The sequence below is a fragment of the Falco punctatus genome (assembly GCF_963210335.1).
Source record: "Falco punctatus genome assembly, chromosome: 2".
Taxonomy (NCBI): domain Eukaryota; kingdom Metazoa; phylum Chordata; class Aves; order Falconiformes; family Falconidae; genus Falco; species Falco punctatus.
This window is the reverse complement of record NC_137581.1, coordinates 20,196,005-20,219,819: the sequence shown is the minus strand read 5'-3', so window position 1 is coordinate 20,219,819 and position 23,815 is coordinate 20,196,005. Positions and strand designations below refer to the sequence as shown.

The 23,815-nt window shown below is 36.9% G+C and overlaps 1 protein-coding gene across 1 annotated transcript in view; it reads left to right on the top strand.

Annotated features, from left to right (window-relative positions):
* XPO4 (exportin 4) overlaps positions 1–23,815 on the top strand; it is an 81,921-nt gene that overhangs the window by 41,649 nt on the left and 16,457 nt on the right. Inside the window, exons 7-15 of the mRNA XM_080374604.1 lie at positions 8,443–8,555; positions 10,965–11,122; positions 11,395–11,569; positions 15,820–15,996; positions 17,397–17,539; positions 17,643–17,788; positions 19,098–19,275; positions 20,937–21,096; positions 22,751–22,920. Coding sequence (XP_080230730.1) covers positions 8,443–8,555; positions 10,965–11,122; positions 11,395–11,569; positions 15,820–15,996; positions 17,397–17,539; positions 17,643–17,788; positions 19,098–19,275; positions 20,937–21,096; positions 22,751–22,920 — 1,420 coding nt within the window. The remainder of the gene's footprint in view (positions 1–8,442; positions 8,556–10,964; positions 11,123–11,394; positions 11,570–15,819; positions 15,997–17,396; positions 17,540–17,642; positions 17,789–19,097; positions 19,276–20,936; positions 21,097–22,750; positions 22,921–23,815) is intronic.

The window sequence follows — 23,815 nt, the reverse complement described above, 5'->3', positions numbered from 1 at the left end:
TTAAACTTATTTAAAACTGGTTATTCCTTGGTTCACATCGCAGAATACCAGTTACATTGTCTTTATGGAAGGTGCCATGGATTAAAAATAAATACTGCACTCCTATTAATCACTGAAGTGATTTGGCAGGGGTCCAAAAAGGAATTTAGTGCGTATGCCTACAGGACCAAGACTGGAGTCAAATTATTGTATCTTATAAAAGCTTTTGGAAGAGGATTTGAGATTTGTAAGAATTCAAATAATGTGTGAACACTTTTTTTTCCTAAGCTGTAATCTTAAATAGAAAGGAAATGCTCTTGTGTGGTGCAGTGGTAGTTTCCTTTGAATTTTAGTCTTGTTCTCTGCAAACCTCTGTGTATTCCTAAATACTGATCTGGTTGCAGTTTGAAAGTGAAGTCTGGTGGAACTAGATGTTATTGTGGTTTAACGCTGGCTGGTAATTAAGTGCCACGCAGCCGCTCGCTCACTCCCACCTCACCCAGAGGGATGGGGAGGAAAATTGGAAAGGAATGTAAAACTCGGGGGTTGAGATAAGAAAAATTTAATAATTGATATAAAATAAAAATGAAAGAACAATAATAATAACAGTTATAATGAAAAAGAGGGAGAAGGAGAGAGAAATGAAATCCAAAGGGAAGAGAGGCAAGTAAACAAGTGACACACAGTGCAGTCGCTCAGCACCTGCTGACCGATGCCCAGCCAGTCCCCAAGCAATGATCAGCAGTCCCCAGCCAACCGCCTCCCCCCCCCCCCCCCCCCCAGTTTATATACTGAACACACTGTCCTATGTTAGGTATGGAATATTTCTTTGGCCAGTTTGGGTCAGCTGTCCTGGCTGTGTCCCCTCCCAATTTCTTGTGCCCCTCCAGCCCTCTGACTGGCAGGGCCTGAGAAACTGAAAAGTCCTTGACTTACTATAAACATTACCCATCAACAACTAAGAACATCAGTGTGTTACCGACATTTTTCTCACACCAAATTCAAACCACCCCTGCACCAGCTACTAAGAAGAAAATTTACTCTATCCCAGCTGAAACCAGGACAGATATACACAAACAAGATGTAGAGCCTTGGGAGTTCCAGCTTTCATTCATGCCTCTGTATAATGGGAAGTGATTTAGTCTGTAGGTGCTAGTAAGTAAGTGTTCATTGAAACAGCTAAGTAAGCCATACTGCTACTTAAGTTGAACAATGTTTTCTGCTGTTTGGCCTACTTTAGATACTACAGGTATCTGTTAAACAAGTTCTGGCCGCACCTGGAGATCAGATGGACCTTTAGTCTGAACCACCCTGAATGTTGTTAACATGGCAGTATTTCAAATCTTTACATAACTTCTGTTCCACTTGATACTGTCGTCTTGTTTTCTACCATTGGACGTTTCATTTTGCTGTAAGAATTACAGCACCAGCTTGGGTCTTCCTCCTCAATGTAGCAACCTGTTTTCACAGGAGTTGGAATGGCTTTAATCGTCCTTGAGAAATGCGGGTCTTAGCTGATGAAGATTCAGTAACTGTTGGGGCTTGCAGCACCATGTTTATTGTGTTATGGCATGAACCTTCCTTAATAAGCCTGGTTTAAAAGTAATTGTTGGCTGTTAGCTCATGGGCAGTGAAACTTAACTTGGCTGTGGTTTCTAAATAGATAGCACATTACATAAGAATGTAAGAATTGCTGTGTTGATTGATCAGTTGGTATCCTTTCGGTATCTTCTTTCCAAATCTTGACAGTACATACGGCAAAGCAATGGACATAAATTTAATACTGGAAGCATAGAGTAAAATGATCCATTGTATCCTCGGATAAATCTTTTTTCCTATATTTGGTATTTCCCCTGGCAAGATAGTATTGATTCTCAGTATGCCCTGCAGCATAACAGTAATCTGCAGCATTTGTATGTAATCTTTAGCAGGATTCTTGTACCTCCCAAAAAAGGAAGTAGCGTAAGTGTGCCTTAACTCTACAGTGACCATCACCAAGAGGCATGTTATTTAAATCACCAGGTTGTGAGAACTGCATCAAGAGAGATCGCTTTTCAAGAGTTCTTGTGCTGTTGTAGCATAACTTAGAATGTGTCACATCGCTAAATGCAGTCTTGGACAATGCTGCCACCATTCATAATGCAAGAGTTGTAGTAAGCCTGTATTGTCTATTGCTAGCGTGAAAGATGTATTCTGGAATAGCCATCTCATTGGAGCAATGAAAGAAAAGAGGCTGGGACTACTTTCAAGTTGGGACTTTGTATTTTTCAAGTGTCTGGGGATGTTGTGCCTGCAATAGGAAGAGCAGGACATGATGACATAGTAGGATTCCTTTCAGTCATATGCATTTCTTCCATTTCATTTTCTAACACACAGGCAATCATCTATTGTTACTTTTATCTGCTGCCTCAAGGTATTAGTTCACCTGGTGTTTGTGGATGCTTCAGAGGGTTTTGGCAGTATTGTTGGCAGTGATAGTAACATAGGATTCCTATTTTGCACTAAGAATGTATGGTAGTCTGTTGTGGCATGTTGGCTTCTGTAGAGTTTCTTTTTTCAGTGCTGTTACAGCACTGTTAAATGTTGTTTACTTGGATGGAACTAGTTTTAACTGCATCTTTTCTTAGATGAATGTTTTGACTAATTAAGGAGGTACAGGTGATCAGTACTAAGAGGTACAGCCTTTTCCTTTACAAGAGTGCCTTCAAGGATCTCACTTCTAGTTCACTGTGATTGTCCAAAGTCTCCAGTTAAGGAGCTGAATGTTGCTGGGCTTTAATGCATCTTGACATGGACATACATGTCCTGTGGAGCCAGGGTGTAATTATAATTTATATTTTTACCTCTAGAGATATTTCTCACTTCTTGGGATTTCTCTGTTATCGGCAGACACATTCTAACAGATTTCAGACGAATGTTCTTAAAGACAATATAAGATTTTTGTCCAGCTGTCTCCCCTTTATAAAAAGGTGTCTGTTATCTATCGTTAGGAGCTGTCGTACAACTACTTACCCCTTATTCTGTAACCCATGGATTAGGGAACAGGCTGCCCAGGGAGGTGGTGGAATCCCCATTCCTGGAGGTGTTTAAAAAACACATAATGTGGTGCTTAGTGGAATGGTTTAGCGATGGACTTGGCAGTTCTGGGTTAACAGTTGGACTTGATGATCTCAAAGGTCTTTTCCAACTTAAATGATTCTGTGATTCTATAGTATGTGAATAAAGAGAAACCTGAGCTGTAGTTTCTTGATTTCTATTTGGTGCCTCTGCTTGCTTGGAGGCAAGCTGGCAAATTTTCAACTGTGTAGAATAGGGGGTTGGATTTAAAATACAGGTTATGTAAACCTAATGGGATGCACTCCACTAATGTGCGTCATTGCTGTTCCATTGAGATTAATGGTGCAGTGGCAATTGTATGAACTGACTGAAGCTTTTGTCTGATCTGAATGTTTGGGGTTTTTTAAGTGTGTGTGTTCCTTAGCCACGCAATTAAATGAACAAAGCTTTTCATATATCTGTTTTGAAAATGTCTTCTAAGCCTCAAGCCAGAATGAGACCTCTCTGGGAGATCCTGTGAGCTATGTAGTTCTGCAGACTTTCAAGATTTGAACTTGGTCCAACCCAGATTGATATCATCTGTTATGCATAATGGAAGTGCGTGAGAAACACACAGAATGCTCCAGGAAACTTGAGGTTTGTTTTGAGGGATGATTCAGGTTGACATTGCTGCTGAAAAAGCATCCTGCCTTTAGCACCTCCCATGAGCATGATACTGAGCAGGGAACCACCTGGCTGGAAACTTCTTTTTTAGCAGGTTGAGGTCCCCAGTTCGATTTATTGCAAAAAGTGCAGGTTCAATCATTTCTGTAGAGCAACACCACAATTTCCTTGAGCTTTTCTTAGGCCTTCTGTTTGTTAGCAGCCTGGAATTATCCAGTATTTGCTACAGCATTCTGTTGTTATCTGAAAGATGAAGGGTTGGAGTACTATCCTGGCTATTGCTTGGGATATAAAGAAAAATTTTATGTAGTTAAAATACCTGTATTTAAGAAAAGTGCAAGATGGGGCTGCATTTTACTTTTATCAGACCTATCAATCAGGTGAAAACTGACCTGACTTTGAAATCCCTGATGTTTACAAGTTATTTCCAGGGTACTATGTGTTTTCTTGACAATCCTGTCTAGCAACTTTTCAAAACAAAGTTGGGCAAAGCCAAGAAGATGGACAGATCCCCTGAATTTGGACATAATTACACCAAACATGTTTGTGTTGATACTGAACTTCTTAACAATTACTTTCATCATTTGGGTTGTCCTGAATGAATTTTGGAATCGGCTTGCAATGTAAGAGCATCTTAAAAGCATTAATGTCAGAACAGGAAAGGAGACCCAGTAAATGACTCTTTTTAATAAGGGGAACTGATAAAATATATAGGCGTTTTCCTCTTCTGCTGTCTTGCCTCAGCAGTTTTAAGTTTCCAGTTTTACAGTGACTTGTCATCAGCTTCCTAGATTGCAGCCAGTATATAGTGGAAAGGTGTGACTCTGGAGCTGCATTTGCATGGCAGTCTCTTCTGTATAGGTGCTTTAAGTGAAAGCGATCAGCTTGCATACTATTAGCTGTATAACCATAGAAGCAAATTGTGACAGGAGCTTCAGAATCCACTTGGATGGTCAACATGAGCCTTGGTACTGGTATGGTTACACTGCTAGCAGCTCCAGAATTGGCCAGTTTTAAAATTAGCTTGGGTCTTTCTGCACTTCCTATGCCTGTTGCTGCAATCAGAGTCCAGTGTCTCCAACACAAAGTAGTTATTTCATTCTCATGGCAGTTAAGAATACCCGTGTTTAATAATTAAATGTCTAAGCATATGTTTCTTCTGAATGCTGGATACGTTCTGCTGAGTGTCAGTTATATAAAGATCTGTGAAGCGTTTCTCCATAGGGGGCAGCAAGCCTCTGCATCAGTCTTAGGCAGTTGCTCCTAGACTCATGTGCTTGGCTGACTAGATAGCAAGCCAGAGGAGGTTTTAGAAATCCAAATAAACTCAGCGTGTTAACGTTGTAACACTGGATGTCAAATTTCCAAGCAGTTACCTTTCTAATGCAGCTTTTTATTTGTAAGATACAAATCTAAGACTGACACAACACTCTCCAGAAAGGTTCTAAACAACAAAGGTAAAGTGATTAAAATAGTGTTTAAGATATTTGGGCCTTTGCACTCCTGAAGTTTTCCCTCCATTTCAGTTATTCTTCATTCCTGGGGACAAATTTGTCAATGGGGGTCTAGCAGCGGAAATCTCAGCTTTGATTTTTTTTTTTGAGTTCCTAATTTACTGCTTTGTCGAAGGGCAAGCCTTACCTGTCTTAGGAAAAAGACCATGGGATCCATTCTCAGATATTGGAAATTGTGGGAAGTCCTGAAGTGAAGCATTACAATCCCTTATGGCTGCCTTAGGATATGAAATATTTTGATACGCATCTTCACCTGTCAGTCCCTTCCTAGGAGAGAGGCAAAGAGTGGGAGGAAAACTACGTTTATCTTTAATTTTCTTTTTTTCAAGAAACATGTAAACTTTATTTTTCCAAATTACTTAAAAGGGATTACTTATTGCTTCAGCTCATGAAACAAAACCAAGAGAGCATAGAGCTAATGGCTACATACATAAATTTAGGCCAAGATAAAAGAAAATCTGTCTTAAACATTATGGTCTTTTTCTCTTCCTCTCTAAACACTAATTAGTGAGCATATGAGCCTTATCATACATTAAGGTATCTGGTTATATTCTTATGCTTTTCAGTAGAGCTTTGTACATCTTATTGAATAATCCGTTCTGATTCAAGCAGAAGTTTCTAGTCTTTAGGAATCGGTGTCCGAAGTCTTGTGAACTGGGTGAAACGTTGCCATGTTTCTGGTAGCTGTTTCCTAGCTTGGATTTCCAGGTCATTAAAGTGAATTGTAATGATGGTTATTAATTTTTCAGTAGAATTGGGAACATTACAAGCATTTGTATTGATTGTAAACCACTTCTGGTGATACTTTTTCATTCAAAAAACAAAGAAACAAAAAAACCTTACCCAGGCCCCTCCAGGATGGCATAGTAGACTGATGTATGCTTATCATGTCTATGCTATAGCTCGAGCACTTACAAAAAAGTGTTGCACTGGTTCTGTACTTTTTGTTTCCTCAGAAGTATTGAGAAGTAAATTCATTTTTGGTAATGAAGACTGCATTTGTCCCATTGTACATGGTACATGGACATATCCCATAGTACATTGTACCCATGTACTAGGTAATTTAGTGCCATTTTTTTTCAGGTTGGGCATAACTGGACTGCTGCTAATAAGGCTGAACCATAGCACAGAATAAGTTGAGGTATTTCATGGCAGCAAGCATCTCCACCGCCAATTTATGCTGACGTTTGTTTGCATACATCTAGTACGTGATGCAAAATGGGTATAAGATCTCCATGATGGGTGCAGGCGTAATTTGTATTATTCACTGAACAGATATTTTACCCACAAATCTGCTATTGTCAAATGTGTCATCAGTCCATTAGCGTGAGAATCGGTACTAAAAATAACAGGATAGGGCTGCTAAATACTGAGGCTTGTTAAAATAGTGACAGCAAACTAGCTCTTCTTTCATTCCATGTGAAAAGTGTTATGTAGCTGGTCCTCTCTGAAGACTCAAGTAGCGAAGAGCAAATTGATTTTCCAAGACTGATGAAGATCTATAATCATCTTCTGGTCTTGATATATTTATTGGAGAGTTACAGTAAAGGACACTCTTGTCGATGAACAATTTTAAATCACTGTTTTTTCTAAAACATTCCAAATGAAAAGGGAAAAAAACATAGCTTAATTTGCCATATAAAATTAGTTTTATTTTTTAAAAATATGTAATATTACTCCTGATAAAGGATGCTTGTATGTGATAATTTCATGCCCATACTTTTTTTTTGTTTTATCTGGGAGAACTGAACCATTTTTGATCACTTAAATTATGCCTGTATTTCAGATGGAAGTAAAATAGACAATTCTGTGAATTTTAGTTTTTCCTTGTCTGAAATAATGCAGATCTGGTATGGTTCAACACACATTGATATTTTTGAAAATGGTGAAATTGGTTTTGTTTTGCACAAATGTGAAAATCCCTGATTGTTCTCATGCATTATAATGTGCTGACAACAGTTCCGGACACATACCACCAGTGAAGGTCCACTTGGTACTGTGCCGTGGAAAAAGTCGCTTTTTTGTAATGTGATGCTGCACAGTATTGTTAGGAATTTTTGGTTTTGGCAGAACTCAGAAGATAAGTGTAAATAAACTAAAATTGTGCATCCTGCCTTGTGCCACAATTCTTCATATCAAGCTAGATGTTTGCTTATATATTGTTCTTTTAAAGCCCGTCAAAAGTTAAGCGGTCTGCTTTCTTGAATGGCACCATTCTTCTAGACATACAAGTACGTTTTGAGATGCCTTTTTTTATAATATCTCATGACTTACAGTACAAAAGTTAATGCAGTTCATTATCAGTAAGTAAATTACATGAAGCTGAGCGTGCTGTTACTTATTTGAATGGGTTAGATAGGGATCAGAGAGAATAATGAAGGGTTTAAAAAAGACAAATAAAAACGTTAAGTTGCTGAGTTGAAGCAGTTTTACTACTACTTGGGTTGGAGGGTGTCACAGAAGGACACTTTAAAAAATCTTTAAGTACTCTTCTGCATGATTGGACTGACAAAAAAATGTAATCTGCTTGTTTAAATGTTTTTGCTCATGTCTCTGTTTTTTCTGTACTAGAGCACTTGCAGAATTTTGTAAATCAAGTTATGCCAGAACACATGGCAAGAAGTAAAATGAGTGCAGCAAAATCGTGGCTTCATGATGTGTGCATTTTTCATGTGTCTCTTACAAACGTGTTTAGTATGACAATGCCTTGTGGTGCCTTATGCTTTTGTTCTTCACTGTGTGATTAAAAAAAATGTAGATTAATGCAGGGCTAACATATCTGCATTCTGTGACGCATATTTGGCTATTTAGAAAAATAGGATATGGATTTCAGTGAGCTATCTTTAGCTATCGTAAGGCCTTTTTAAAAGCTGCCAGGAAAATTTTTTAGAAAATGATTTCCTATTTTGCATAAATTTTAACACCTGTTAATTGCGGTTGCTTTTTTCCCTTCTCGCTGTGTCGCATTAGACACTCTGGTTATCAAAGTGATCGTATCACTATGGTATGTCTCATAATTATGATCAAACTGTTATCTAACATTCCTGGAGCATTCTTTTTTTCAATACTTAATACCTTTTATTCCTTGGCCTCATGCATGAATTATGCTGTGTATGTGAAGAGGCTTAAAGTTTGTTTCCATTACATTCTTTCTGAATGGATCCTGTTGTATCTAGGATTTTTTTAAAGCCAAGTAGGAATGTTATTGTTGACCTTGACACCAGATAACTGGGCAGACATTATATAGCTATGTTTGAATCCTCACAAAATGTGATGCTAAAGCCAACAGAATCCTGGCGTGAGACCCTCCTGGACAGCAGAGTTATGGAGCTTTTCTTTACAGTAAGTTTCTTTCTTCAACTTTCATAGTCCAGACCACAGGGAAAGCAGCTCCTTCCTGTGCTAGAACTGTATTGTTGGACTCTTCCTTTTGCATCAGGTAGGACTGATTCCGTTAACTTCAGCTTGCTTATCAAAGCACACAGAAGTGTTGTATTTTTCCTAGGTTACCAAATGTGTGTATTGCCTATAAATTGCTTTAAATTGATGACCATTAACAAAAGGAAAAGGTGTGTGGTTATCTAAACTTTTTTACATTTAATACTTCTGGACATGTATACATCAAATGAAACAGTGTGGTGAGCAGTAATTGAGTATATCTTTCAGATAAGGTGTAATGGCTCTCAAAAAAGATCAAATGAACAGTATGTTTGCAGATCTTAAAGCATTTGCTCAACGGAACAGCTGAAAATAAGCAATGTAGTTACAGTTTTCTAGCCAGTTTCAGCATACAGAATTCTTCATCTCTTTCCTTGGCATAAAGTAAATTCAAACAAGTTAAAATAGATTAAGTTAGGAGGGATGGGGAAGAGTAGAGTTCGGAGAGGGGAATGTAATACTCTATTTCTATAACTTAAACTATGATATTAAAACCAGTATTATTTTCTTCCTACAACTGTTAGAAGTTTGTAGTCATTGCTCAGCTAGAAGTTGCTGCAGCAGCAACATATATTGGCTTACATATTTGTTTACTGTGCTGTGTTATATTACATCTCTTGGGACCTGAGAATTCAGCATTCTCAGGCTATTCTCATTTTTACAAAACAGAGAAATAATGTGCTCAAAACTTGGATGAAGATGTTGGTAGGCAAAGTAAATTTAACTCTCCCATGCTGCTTGAGAGAGTTGTCTGATAAGTGTTTGGATACATGTCTATCCTTTATAGGATTTTTTGATAAATTAGATTAATTTTTTAAAAGTTTTTTTTGACTGCAAGTTTATCTGTTCCAGCAGTTTTGAAAAGGTGAAAAAATCACTGGCAGAACTCTTAGCAGCTACACACAATCTGAACAGCTGTCTAGACTATCCAGACAGTTGCTACTGTCAGCTGTGAACCTCCACATGCAAATAACTTTTTGGCTTACATATTAACCCTTCATCGTTTCATAGTATGAAGTTGTCAGAATTAGATAATCTGTTTCTTTGATTGGTTTACCATTACTAATTCATGATAAGAATAATGTTTTGAATAGCATGCAGAATTGTTTTAATACATTTGCATTTTACTTAATAGTAACCAAAACTCGCCTGTATTTGATTATTTTTGAATGAATGCTAGCCAGGGCAGTATGCTGTCAGTTTTGGTTTTAGATTCCTGATTTGCAATGGTTGAGGCTTGTAGTCTTAGTTTGCTATTTGAAGTAATGTAAGTGAATGGTAGTAATTTATATTCATTTATCTGATCTGAGAAATTTTAATAACCCTGCAAAAGTTGGCAGGACTGCCACGTTAAAGAGAGCGCTTTCAGTTCTAATCTCAGCTTAGTGTGGGAAGTGTATTAGGAGGGGAATTTCTCTTGCAAGGTTTGTTTCTCCTGCTAGTTTGATCTTTCAGAGATTAACTGTGCAGCTAATACAACTAGTTATGAGTTGGGTGATGTTGCAACTAAGATGCCACAGAGAACTGGTTAGTGTTTTAATGGTACTTTTGTGTATAATACTGTTGAATATTTTACCTAAATTTGCTTCTGGGTGAAAAAGCTACCCTGTATTTATTTATTTATTTATTCATTCATTAAGTCTTATGTGACAAAATAAGAGGCACAAGCCTAAGAAAATTCTTTAAATCCATATTTGACAATTACAATAAGTATGTGAAAAAATAGTAAGATTTGAATCTAGCAAGTTTTACCAGCAGAAGTAATGACATAACAGTTTGCAGAAATGTGGGAAGATTACTGTTGGCCTTGTATAATGTAAGGGTGTTGCCAAGGAAGTGATGCATTCATTTTTGTATGTCTTCAGTGTTTACCTCTGCTAAAGAAGCATCTATATAATCTTGATTGAACTTGTTGACTAACTTTAGCGAGACTCCGCTGCCTAGGCATAGTTAGCATAATAGAGATGACTGTCATTATTGCTGTTTTTAGAAGGAGCAGTATGTCTGACTGGCTGACATCTGTTTCTCTCTTTAAAGCATAACATTCAGTAGACAGTTCAATTTTCAACGTGTAGGTGAGACTTAACTAAATGTTAGTTTCAGTGAGTTAATTCAAGGCTTGCAATTTTGTGAGCCGAGTCTCAATCTTGATATTTACTATGGTTTAGAGAGCTGTAGAAACCCTTGCATTTCAGACTGAATGGAAGTTATAGTAAGCTTTTTTTGGTGTGTGCTCTTTTGGATTGAGCACCATGTGACTGTTGTAAGAACACCCTATTTTCGTGTATTATTAACTATCTCACTTCCCGAAAGGTACATCGAAAAATCAGAGAAGATACAGATATGGCCCAAGATTCATTACAGTGTCTGGCACAGCTGGCATCTTTGCACGGGCCAGTCTTTCCCGATGAAGGTTCACAAGTCGATTACCTGGCACACTTCATTGAGGGATTACTGAATACTATCAATGGGTATGTATGCCTGCTCTCTAAATTTAGATGGCATCGTTTAATCTTCAGTTTGGACTGTAGCGTATCTGTGTAGAGAACTAGCACGGCTTGCTTATTTCTGGGTATACTTGTGTTTACCGTTGGATTACTGAAATTCAGAAAAAGCAGTTTAAAGCAGGTGGTGCTTAAGTAATATGATGTAGATTTATTGATTGAAAACGTATTGAAAAAAATCAATTCACTTTTAGCATTTTTCTTAATGGCCAAAACCTAACTGCTGTTTCTATCTATAGAATTGAAATAGAAGACTCTGAAGCAGTGGGAATTTCCAGTATTATCAGCAACCTGATAACTGTATTTCCTCGCAATATTTTAACTGCCATTCCAAATGAACTTTTCTCTTCATTTGTTAACTGCCTTGCACACCTCACTTGTTCTTTTGGAAGAAGTGCTGCCTTGGAGGAAGTGGTAAGTATCCATTCTCAAATAGTAGGTAGTCATTTTTTGTCTCTCTCTATTTGTGATAAGCATGACATGAGAATTTGGTTGTTTTATTAGTAACTGTTGTGCATTCAGTGGTTGTGTTCTAGATACTTCTGAAATCACATCTGAGAGGATTTTCTTTTCATTTCAAACCACATAATGAACATAATTGCACACTGTGTGTATCTTTCAGACTGTATTTTGATTTAAAGCACTCTTCTCAATTTTAAGAGGAATAATTTAAAAATATTAAAGTCCTTAAATATTGCTGACTTACTTTTGTAGGACTTCTGAAAACTGATGTACATAATGAGCAAACTACAGTCCTGAAAACTTAAAATGACTGCATGAACATATGGACAGACTGAAACTTAACTGCTGTCAGGAGTTCCGAGTCAGGAACTCTTGTTTTAAGTGAATGTAGCTATTAAGACCTGGTTTTAACCCCATACTTCTAAGCTGTTCAAATGATCCCTTCATTGCTGACACTTCAAATTCTGTGTACAAATCTAGCACGTGAATTCAGAGGGGTTTTTTTTATGTTTACTACTTTCAGACTTTGGCTGTAACATTAGAGAGATAGCCTAAGTCTTCTGCTTCTAAAAATGACATTAAAAATAAAAACTTCTAAGGAGACCTAGTTTAAGGAAAAAAGCCCATAGAATGAAGGTGAATAATCTTGCACTTAAGCTACTTACGTGCAGTAGCTATTGTTCTAAAATGATACTATTGAGATACTAGCCAGTATCTCCCCATTGCCATTAAAAAGTACAAATTTTTACCAGTTCTGCTATATTGACTGGGCTTAATTACCTGAGTCTGAAAATAATTACAGAAATAATTACAAAGTTGATGGATGTGTTTCTTTACCAGAGAACAGAGGTGTGTTAGCATTCATCGCAGGGCATTCAATCATGTCTTTGCTGCCAGGTTAAAATATATTACATCTGGCCCCACACTCAAACTTTCAAGTGTGTTTGTGTCTTAATCAAAAAATTGACAATTAAATTTAGAATCTAAAATATAGGTACTCTCCAAACCTTCTTGGTCAAAACTTGCCCTGCTTTTCAGATTCTTCTAGTAGAACATTGAACATATGTTCTGGTGCTCACTAACACATTTAGGAATGCTCCTGAAGCCTTTATAGAAAAGATTCAGCAAAACCGTAGGCACCTATGTTTTAAATTAAAGGGACTAAAGGGATATTGTTTCCTCAATTAGCCTCTTGTTACTTCAGAGCTAGAATGTGCAACCATGTTTAACAAAAACAGTGTTCAACCTAACACCATTCAAAATACTTCATCTCTTAGTAAAAGCTTATGGTAGCTTGTACCACTATTTGGTACAAAGTTTTTGGAAATGACTGGTCAGTTATGTCTAGTAAACTGTGGCTGCCTACACTTAAATAATCCGATAGGTTTTGCTGAAGAAAGGTATTTTTACTATTAAACTTACATGTTCTCAGATTCAGCAACAACAGAAAGAAAGAATGCAAGATTTCTTGTTTGTTTTAAGAGAAAATTTTCTCACTGTCCTTGAATATTTATAACATTCTGTGGAAAGACAAACATTATACTTTCACCCCTTCCATTCTGTCATAGCTCTTACAGATATCTCAACTTCACTCTGTCTCTGATTTGGAGAATGATACAGAATTCTGTGCTGATGAGCCTTCAGAATAATAGTTCTTATACCTTAATAGTGTGTCAGCAATAAGGCATGCTACCAAGATTTAAGTTATTGCTGACATAATCCAAATGACAATGATACTGCGTGCTGTGCATGTAGAAATACTGCTTTGCATCCCTGAAAACCATCTTTTGGCTTAGGAATGTCCCAGCCATGGTTAATGTGTTCCCTGAGCTTCTTGCTTAGACTGTTTGTAGTGACACCTTCTGTGAGCTCATGTGCTGTCCTCAGTGCTGTGAGGTTTAGTTTATTGTGCAAGTTGGACCAGTAATCTCTTCCTTTAATAGCACTGGATCTGAGAGAAGCAGCTTGTCCACAGCTGTGCTTAATCTTGCTTAACAATTAATGCTTGTGCAGAAGTAGAAATCAAATAGTCCATCTGAATTAGTGATGAGTATGAACAGGATGTTGGGTGAAAAATCAAATATAAATAGAAATTATACCAAAGGTTTCTTTTTCTCAAAATGAATCTTAATGCACTGTTCCCGTTTCATGGTATTATTAAAAAATGTCACGTGATGGGAGAAATCATTCTGAATTTGGTCCTCTCCTGTGCTTCCAACTCTTTCCAGCTTGTTGCTGCTTGACAAATTTTAGAAGTGTTCTTTCTTCAAAGGGTCAGCAGACTGAAGGAAGAAGTAGCAATTTTCTGTTTTTTCCCGTACTAGAGAAATTATCTTTGCTTTGACTTTACGGGTTGGATCTTGCCTTTCCTGAAGATCTGAATTCTGAACTGGGCTCTGCCATTGCTTCTGTTGGATCCATCAGAATGATTCAGCTTCCCCATCTACAGCATGTCACTTAATTTACCTGTATGACACCTTTGGTAGTCTAGCTGTAGCTAATATGATTGAGGATTTTTGGTAAGGTTCCTTTGTGACCAAATTTGTTCAGTATGGATAAGCTCTTTCTGCTGTTTGGGCACATAGTTTATAGAGGCACTTATTAATCCTACCTTCCTGATGAGAATACTGTAAAGTGTTAAAAACTTTTTTTTTTTTTTTACCGTGACATTAACTTCTGTATTACCTTCTGAAATTAATGAATTGAGGGGTTTTGTTTTTCATAAAATGGCATGTCTGTTTATTGGCTCATGCTCTGGATTCTTATAGATTATTATATGTATGTTATAAATGTAGATATATTACACATTTCAAAATATTTCAGGATTGAATGAGTTGTCTATGAATTTGGTTGTCCTTTAGCCAAGTTTTAAAAAGAGTTGTTGTGGTGTCCATCCTGTATTTGTGGCTTATGTTAACTTAGAATATAATTTTGCCTCTCTTTGTCATCTTCAGGTTTTGTTTTCACACTAGCATCAGTGTCCCCCGTATTTAACTTCTGTAAATATGACCGCTTTGCAGTTACAAAATGGTGCTGTGAAGCTATCTTGAAATGCTTCCAATGTGATACCAGTTTTCCCTCTTAATCAGTCATCCAGACAATGTTTTCTTTTCCTTGCCTGTTCATCCAGCTGTGTGTGTAACTTCACTGAAAGTCAGGAATTCTTCTGTCTGGAGCATGATTAAGGCCTTAATATCTCTTTATTTCATCAGTGAATCATTTTACTAAGCTCAGCTATCTCAAAGTAACTTTTGCAAGCACACCTGTGGGTTAAAACTTCTTAGAGGAAAGAAATGTCCTTTGGCAGCATCCATATGGTCACATTTTAAGTTACTTGAAGTTGGATATATTTACTGAAGGTCAGTTTTTTGCATCAAATAAAAAAGTTAATAGGTACATTAAAAATACTTTTAAAAAGAAATGGCCTCTTTGCAATTTGGGTTCTCTAGTTTGCCTGTAATGCAGGACTTTGTTTTTTGGATGTGTTATTCCCTTTTGCAACTTATATACTACATAGAAACATAGATAAATAACTAAGAACATGAAGCATCTGTTACAATGCACTAAGCAATTGGAGGTGCAGGCTTATTCTGTGGAATTCAGCTTTTTTGGGGGTTTTATTCATAGAATGAGAAGTTGTGTATCATCATAAAAAATGGCTGCTTGCAGTGAGGTTTCTTGAAAGCATGCAATCTTACAATGATTTCCTCTGGAACAGAAAATCATCATCTTTTCCCTCTTTATTTCAGAAATAGCAGAATACGTATAAATCTACATGCACATGTTCTGTATTTGTATGTTTAATTAGAAAGAAACAGCTCAGTTCTTCATTGTTACTAATAAGAGCTGAGATGCTTGGCATCCTTGTGGTAAAAGCTCAGTAGCTCCTGTGTTTAGGTAATTATGTATTAAAGGCTTAATTTAAGACTGTATGTGTTTTGAACATCAGATGAAGAGAAATGGCTAACACTTTGACAGTCTTTTTTAAAGCCTAGCAAGCATGAAAGCTGCACTGGCCTTTTCAGTGCATTGCTTCAGTTCGTTCTGATCCTTTCTTGGCTATCCTTAGATGGGGTTTGTGACTGTTTTTTTAATTGTTTCAACATTAGAAGAACATTTGTTAAATAATAATGAATATAAGTGTGTTCCTCTGGCTTAGTTTAGGAATAAGATTTTTGTTGCATTTCTTTCGTTTCTTACAGCTTGACAAAGATGACATGGTATATATGGAAGCATACGATAAGCTGCTGGAATCTTGGCTTACTTTGGTACAAGATGAAAAACATTTCCATAAAGGTTTCTTTACCCAACATGCTGTGCAGGTCTTTAATTCCTACATTCAGTGCCATCTAGCTGCTCCTGATGGTACAAGGAATTTGGTAAGCCCTCATTCTAGTAGTTCTTGATGATGATATATAGTAACTAGCCTATGTCTTTTGGTGTGTACTGTATTATGTAGCTCAAAGGAGCTAGTATGGAATGACTATCTGTTACTTGAGAAATTTAAAAATTGCTGAATTTGTTATTCAGTGGTCATTTTCCAATCTGGTTCTCTCATTCTGAAGAGGAAACAAAGAAATACAAAGTTGGAAGTCCCTTTAAAAAAAAAGGGGGGGGGGGGGGGGGGGGCGGAGAGAAAAAGTAAACCTGTTACGCAAATCACATGCATTTTACTGTCCTCCCACAGATGCTATGGCTAAATTGTGAGCATCCTTCTCTGGACTAGGGTCTTAGTTAAAATTCCCAGTGAAATTGGAAGCCTTTTGTATGATTGTTACCTTCCATACATTATCTTCAAAGTATACTTTTAAAGTATAATTGGCGTGCACATATATCTGAAAAAAATTTGAATGACTGTGCTCAGACTAGGAGAAACTTGCAATGTTATCTGGTTCCTTTGGATAAAATTAATTCCCAATTGAATTTTTGAGGTGATTGTTCTGGAGAAAACCTAAAAGCACCTCGGGTATCTTTTGACCCATGGAGAAGGCAAGCAGATTAGTCTCTTTGCCAGGAATCTGGATCTTATTAAATAGATTCTTGCACAGAGTTGGATGTAGATGTTGGATGAATTAATTATTGCATAGATTCAATTCAATAACTGTATAAAAAACCCTCTCTTTAATTTGATGCTGTGCGAAGATCTCAGAGATACCTCATTCTGAAAAGCACCATATAAAACTTAATTCTGCTATCTCAGTATGTAACAGATGCCGAAACAGAAGTATTTCACAAGAGAACTCTGAATTCATATCAGGCAGTCTTGACATAACTTGTGTACACAGGTTAATTCATGTCATTCTGTGAGATAAGTGATTTATCCCATGGGTAACCTTTTAAAAGCCACAGCTGGCATTTTAGAATGCTTCTTGTTCAATATCAAAGCAGTAACAGGAACTTTCAGTCTGCTTTGAGAGCAGAGGCTCACCCTTCAGTAAACAGCTGCAACTTTGAAGTTGTCAAAAGAGAATGATTTGCTGCATTACATAAAGAAAAGATGGGTTAAAAGCACTTTGAATAAGGAGTTGGGTGTGGATTCAGTTTTTCAGAGTCTTTATAGAAACAAAGCATGTTTTGTGAAATGGTGATTTTGAAACAATGTGAACCCATGTTTACTCCTCTGTTTAACTATTCTGTGTCTAATTTAGTACGAGTCTGTTGTTCATCCATGCAGAACACCTTGAAAGAAAAAGCTAACATAACGTTGAAGATTGTGATGATAATATTTAACAAGTGTAACACTAATTGGTTTCTTCTAATTTTGTTGAAATAACCAAAGACTGCCAATGGTGTGGCCTCTCGGGAAGAAGAAGAAATAAGTGAACTGCAGGAAGATGACAGAGACCAGTTCTGTGACCAGTTGGCCAGTGTAGGCATGCTGGGGAGAATTGCTGCAGAACACTGTATACCTCTTCTTACAAGGTACAAGAAGTCGTCATGTAATGCAAATTGATAAAGCCATCCCATATGAAAAGCCTGACTTTGCCAAAACCAGTGAAGTTATTTTATTGTTATTTGTCCACAGCTTATTAGAAGACCGAGTGACAAGGCTTCATGGCCAGTTGCAGAGACATCAGCAGCAGTTACTTGCCTCACCAGCATCAGGCTCAATTGACAATAAAGTGCTTGATGACCTGTATGAGGATATTCATTGGCTTATTTTAGTCACAGGTTAGTGAACAGCTTTAAATAGTACTTATTCTGGTACTCTTATTGCAGCTGTAACACCTCAGGAAAAAAAAATCCTAGTATATCAACTACTCTTAATTGACTACACATTTTATCCCTTATGATGCTTTCATTTTACATACACTGCTTGCAAACTCTTTGTTTTACTTTCTTCTTCCTTGAGCAACATGAATGTTATCTTTGAAAGATGGATGAAATCTTTACATGAGGCAATGTCCTCTGGAAATTCCACAGCTGATTTTGTTACAGATTTTTTTGACATCTGTTATCAGTCAACCTATCAACCTATTCAAGAAATTAAGTCTGTTCAAGATAGCAGTTGTATTGTCTGGGGGCACATGACTTTATAAGGGAATCAGCGTGAGATCAGGATAACAATATTACTCAGTGGTGGCAAAGAATCAAGTAAGTTCCAGAACCACTCAGTGCTGATGATCCATGTCCTGGCGTTTTATTATGTTTCAGGGAACTGGAGTCTGGAACCTTTTTGGGTTTGATTTTTCAATGGATCTTACATCTGTTTGCAAAACATAACAACAACTAAGGCAGTGTCTGTACTTTGTTAGGAGAAATGTATATGAAATATTTTGTGGGATCTTTCTGAACATCTGATGGTTTAGTTGCTTTCAGATGTTGACATGAATGTGTTTATAATATTGTTGTTTCACTGTGGGATAAAGTTCATATTTGTAGCTCACAGATGGTTATGACGTCAGACATTGAAAACTACAACTAAAGCTGTAATTGATATTAATTATCTGGACACCAGAGTATTGTATAAAACTCCATGCTTCACCTGATCTGCAGCTGCTGTGCAAGGAAAGCTTTATTATAGCATGTCTTTGGTGTGCCTCTGACAGATCTGAAATGTTAGCAGAACAGAAGGGCCAAATGAGATACTGGTGGGGAGGCTGTAAAATCAAGGCTTCTTTTATCACATAGCAGAAAAAGAAAAAAGTGACAACAGAAATGTTGTTTGGGGTAGTTTTTTTTTGTTCCACCCACTTCGCCCCATTTGAATGACTGTAGTACTTTTACATGAAGCAAAGGTTATCTTTTTTTTTGTTTTTAAATTTGATAGTTTCTTGTCACTTTATGTTCTTATCTACTGAATGCCTTTAAGGATTCTAAAGTTAACTTAAACATATTTAAACAGCATTAGTCAGGATTTGTGCAAACATTTGATTCTGGTATGATGTCTGCAGTTAAACCAGTGGGTTCTCTATAATCAGAAAGCCCTAAGTTAACTTGGGGTAGAATGTTGTGATCACTTTTTCTTTTTTAATGTAAGGCTACCTCTTGGCTAATGATACTCAGGGAGAGACTCCGCTAATACCTCCAGAAGTAATGGAATATTCCATTAAACATTCAGCTGAGGTTGACATCAATACCACACTTCAGATTCTGGGATCTCCAGGAGAAAAGGCCTCTTCCATCCCAGGGTACAATAGAACTGATTCTGTAATTAGGTAAGGATGCATGTTGTGCTATTAAGTATATTAAATGCTTTTTCAGAGGAAAAAAGTGAAACTGAGTAGACTTCTGTGAAATTGAAAAGTAAAAAAGCAACATGTAAACTCTGAACATTGGAAATGTCTTCTTAACTAGTATTAAAGTAAGAGCAAATAACTTATAAGAATGATTTTATAACTAGCATATTAAGGCAGTGCTGTATAAAGAGATTAAGAAAAGACAGAAAAGATGAAGTGTGAGGTTTTTGGTTTTGGTTTGTTGGTTTGTTTTTGGGGTTTTTGTGGTTTTTTTGGTGTTTTTTTTAGGGTAAAGAAAGGCAGGGTAAATACAGATGATATTTCAAGTCAAGATGATCCAGGGGAGTCCTGAAAGTAAGGCATCAAAACAGATAAAACTTGAGTCAGGGTGGGAAGGCTGAAATGCCTAGGTTGACCTAATAGTCTTAACAGAGCACATGAGCCAAAGTCTTGGAAACAAACAGGAATGTTTTTCTATCTCTACTGAAAACCCATCTTTGATCTGTTACAGAAAAGCCTTAAAATGTCTTAAATTACTAGAAAGTTGGTAGATCAAAAAATCACGTGCTCTGGAAAGCGTTTGCTTAAGCTTGACAGTAGCAGCAAAATTGGTCATCAGTGCAGGAAGAATTGTCATTTACGTGTACATATCTCTGTTAGCCTATAAAAGGAGCAGGAGAAGGGTTTTCCATTCTCTTTTTGCAAGAAGGCTGATGCCCATGAAGGACTCCTCAGTTTGAATCTTTTGATTGCATTTAACTTTTAATTGACATGGAAGATTCTTCACCCAAGATTAGTTGTTGTGTACTTCATGTTTTCTTTTCCTGGAAAAGGCTAGAAAAAATGGGTCTTCATTAGCAGTGATGTACGAAATATTTAGAAGTACTGATCACTGATACTATTGGTAGCTTCAAGAAGTGGCTGCCAAACAAGATTTCTTGACGCAGTGTCTCGGTGGTGATGGGAACAAAATCAGATCTAAATAAGGAGAGATTTGAGGCTCTTTGGCAATAGCTCTGAAAGATCTTCAAGAAACAGACCACTGGCAACTCCTAAATTCCTTGTGGGCTATCACAGTCTGACCAAATGCCTATACTACAAAAGCTAATATTTAATGTAGTTATGGACAGATTGTATTAATGCAGTCACCTGGCAATCTGCTTTTTCAGACTGTTTCTCTGCAGTATTGAAAAAGAGAGAAATAACAGGTCATTTCTGTATTTGTTCTTCAGTGTGTATCACACTGTGAAAGCTGCACAATTAGGACGCACTTGGTCACTAAGCTTAATGGTACAGGGAAGGGAGAATCAGGTTTTCAAAAAGCTTTTCAAGCGTTCCAAATAATAGTCCATTTGTCTTCATTCCCTTGATGCTTGTGAGGATTCTTTGTTGCAGAGATTTTGATGTCAAAGATAATCACTTTATCTTTTAATGCGTATGCTGACTTTATGGAGGATATTTGCCAGTCTATCCTGTCTCTCCCTCCTTGCATTTAAAGAAATAATAGATTCATTGCAGTTGAACTACTTTGTGTTATCCTGCTTCTTCTGTCATATTTCAAGAAAAATGAAAGTGTGTGGTAGTCACATTGTTTCTCCAAAACCCACTCTCAGCATCCTCGTTGTATTTTAAATCTGCAGGTTGTTATCTGCTATTTTAAGAGTGTCAGAAGTAGAATCTAGAGCAATAAGGGCAAATCTCACGCACCTCCTGAGCCCTCAGATGGGCAAAGATATTGTATGGTTCCTCAAGCGGTGGGCGAAGACTTACCTCCTGGTAGATGAAAAGCTGTATGATCAGGTAAGGATATAACTTTTGTGAATTAGTTGGTGAGTATTAGCAATATTATCCTGTGAATGCAGATGTCAGCGTAGCTATTTTAAGGGGCAATGATAAAGCATTTTTCATGTTAAATGGGTTGTAGTTTATTTTGGAATTTGTTTGGAAGTTGATGTTTTCTTCAGTTTTTTAATTAGACATATATGTTGTTAGGGGACCCTTCTTGCACATTTCAGTGCAAACATAATTTTTTGATAGCCACTGCTGTAGCAGAATAGCATAGCACACTCTCAGGCTGCATAGTGGGTGAAACTCATGGACCACAGCAAATTTATAAGCTACTTCTCACTATCCATCAGATCTTAGTCCATCTCAAATACAGTGGTTGCCCTTGATGGATGGTTTAGTGAGTAACCTGGTCACGATCCTGAATTAGATGTTTAACACCATCACAAGGTAGTAGGCATTAGCTAATGTCATACTACTTTCTCTCCTCTCCCCATTCTCGTATGTTCTCATTGTATATATCATGATTTCAATGGTGCATTCTTTGCAAAGGGCAACTTCTTACCATGTTTGAGCAGCACTAATCATGATTAGACCTTGATCCTGATTTTGCTTATTGGACTAACTATAATCCAGCTAGCTGACAGAGGCCGTTCATCCTGAGGAGGTCCTGTTGACTAACTTTCAAGAAGGAAGCCTCCTCCTCCCCACCTTCATTTCCACTATTGAAGCAACTAAGAATACTAACGCTTCAGGAGGGCCCTCCTTAACAAAAATAGGTATACCATAGATTTGTAAATATTTAGAATCATATTATTCACCTTGTACTTACAGCAGAGCTAAGAATTTGTAAAGATACCAGTTGGGGAAGAATTGGAGAACATGTAAGATGGAGATCCACATGAGAAACAACATGAAGAAACAAAACAGAGTATCTAGGAAATGCACACGTTTAGTTTGTGTTGACATGTGAAAGTGATTGAAACCTCTATTTAAACTTTATGCTCAGTCATGTATATATTATGAGTTTTAAAGTTAGAAATGTTAGTGGTGTGCTGACAGGAATCCCCTGCACAATTATTACAAAACCCTTGGTTTTCAATCTTGAGAAATTTTTTTAAAGATAGAACAGAAAATTTCAAGGAAGTGTATTTTAATGCGCCAGGACCAGAATGTGACACCTTTCCTAAAAGATGTATAGACCAAAGAAGCAATCTGCAGAAAGCAGATGCGGAAAAATTGCGATGAAAGCTTTTACAAGATTCATCCTGGATCAACAGCTAGGTTTGTTTCTAATGATTTTCATCAGTGAATTTTGAGGCATTCCATTGTAAATTAATGGAAATACTTTTGAGAGATGAATTTGGGATCTTTCGCTTAATTTTTAAAGCTTTTGAATTTTCACTGGACTTGAAAGCTAAGCATACTTAAACCTGATTTTGTAATGAGGTTGAAATTTTTCTTTGTTTTAGGTGTTATGCTTAAAAAAGCAAGATAAATTTGGCAAAGATTTTTGTTACAGGTATTCTTTGCCTTTGTCTATGTAACTTTTGTGTATTTTAAGTAGGGAAGAAGTGACAGCCTGAAAAGAATTTGCTGACAATGATTACCATACACTTTGGGGTTCTGGCTTCTGTAAAACTCACTCATTTTAATGCTTTTCTTATAGATAAGTCTGCCATTTAGTACAGCATTTGGTGCTGATACAGAGGGTTCCCAGTGGATTGTGGGTTACCTTTTAGAAAAAGTGATCAGTAACCTGGCAGTGTGGAGTTCAGAGCAGGACCTTGCAAATGATACTGTACAACTGCTAGTAACATTAGTGGAAAGGAGAGAGCGGTAAGTTGCTATACCTCTGGAAGTCAAAAAATTTCTTTTGCTTCCTTTAAATTTTTTTGGCCAAAGTAATCCAGATATAGGGCACTTCATAATTATGTCTCTCTAAGTCAAGTTACTTTAACGTAATATAAATGAAAAAAAAAAAAAAGTTGTCTGACAAAGTGAGGAGTGAGACCTGTATTTGAGAAAACATAACCTATTTAGAAGTGCACTCTCCTTCCCTTACCTTTATGCCTCACTCTTAAACAGTGAGAAATGATAACTCTCCTGGTCTCCACTCTTCTTGCAAGGATTTTTGCATTGTTTATTTTTGTTGAATAAGTTCTTCTGGATTGAGTTCAGATACTGGCTAAGGCAGTATAAAGCGTGTTTTGTAAACATATTAAAAATTCTTAAAAAAAAAATCTAGGATTTGGCTGATTCAGACAATTCAGAGTTTTCTTTGGTGTTACAAACCATGAAGCAGGAAATTCTTGAATGTTTTACTTTTGTGAATTGACATGCAATTATAAATGCAATCATGCATTCAGTCGTCTGAAAGACTGTTCTGAAGTTTGAGGCTTGAAACACTTGAGGAATTTTCTTTTTTAAAAAAATTAAAACCCACAGGAGCTAGTTTTGGAATAAACTGCTTATTTTATCATGACGTAGTGAGACTAAGCTTTTAATCCGTGCAGTATGTCCATTAACCCTGTGTGTGTATGTGTGTAAAACTAAAGCACTTCCCTGCTTTTCTCCCGTATGAATTGAGCTACTGTCAGAGTATATACTTTAGAAATTTTAGAGGTGAGACATTAATGATATGAAAGTCAAAAGGCAATTTAGCCTTAGAATAAAGGAATTTAAAAAGATAATCTTCTGACAGCTGCTAGCAGCCTGATGTGCTCTGCTCATA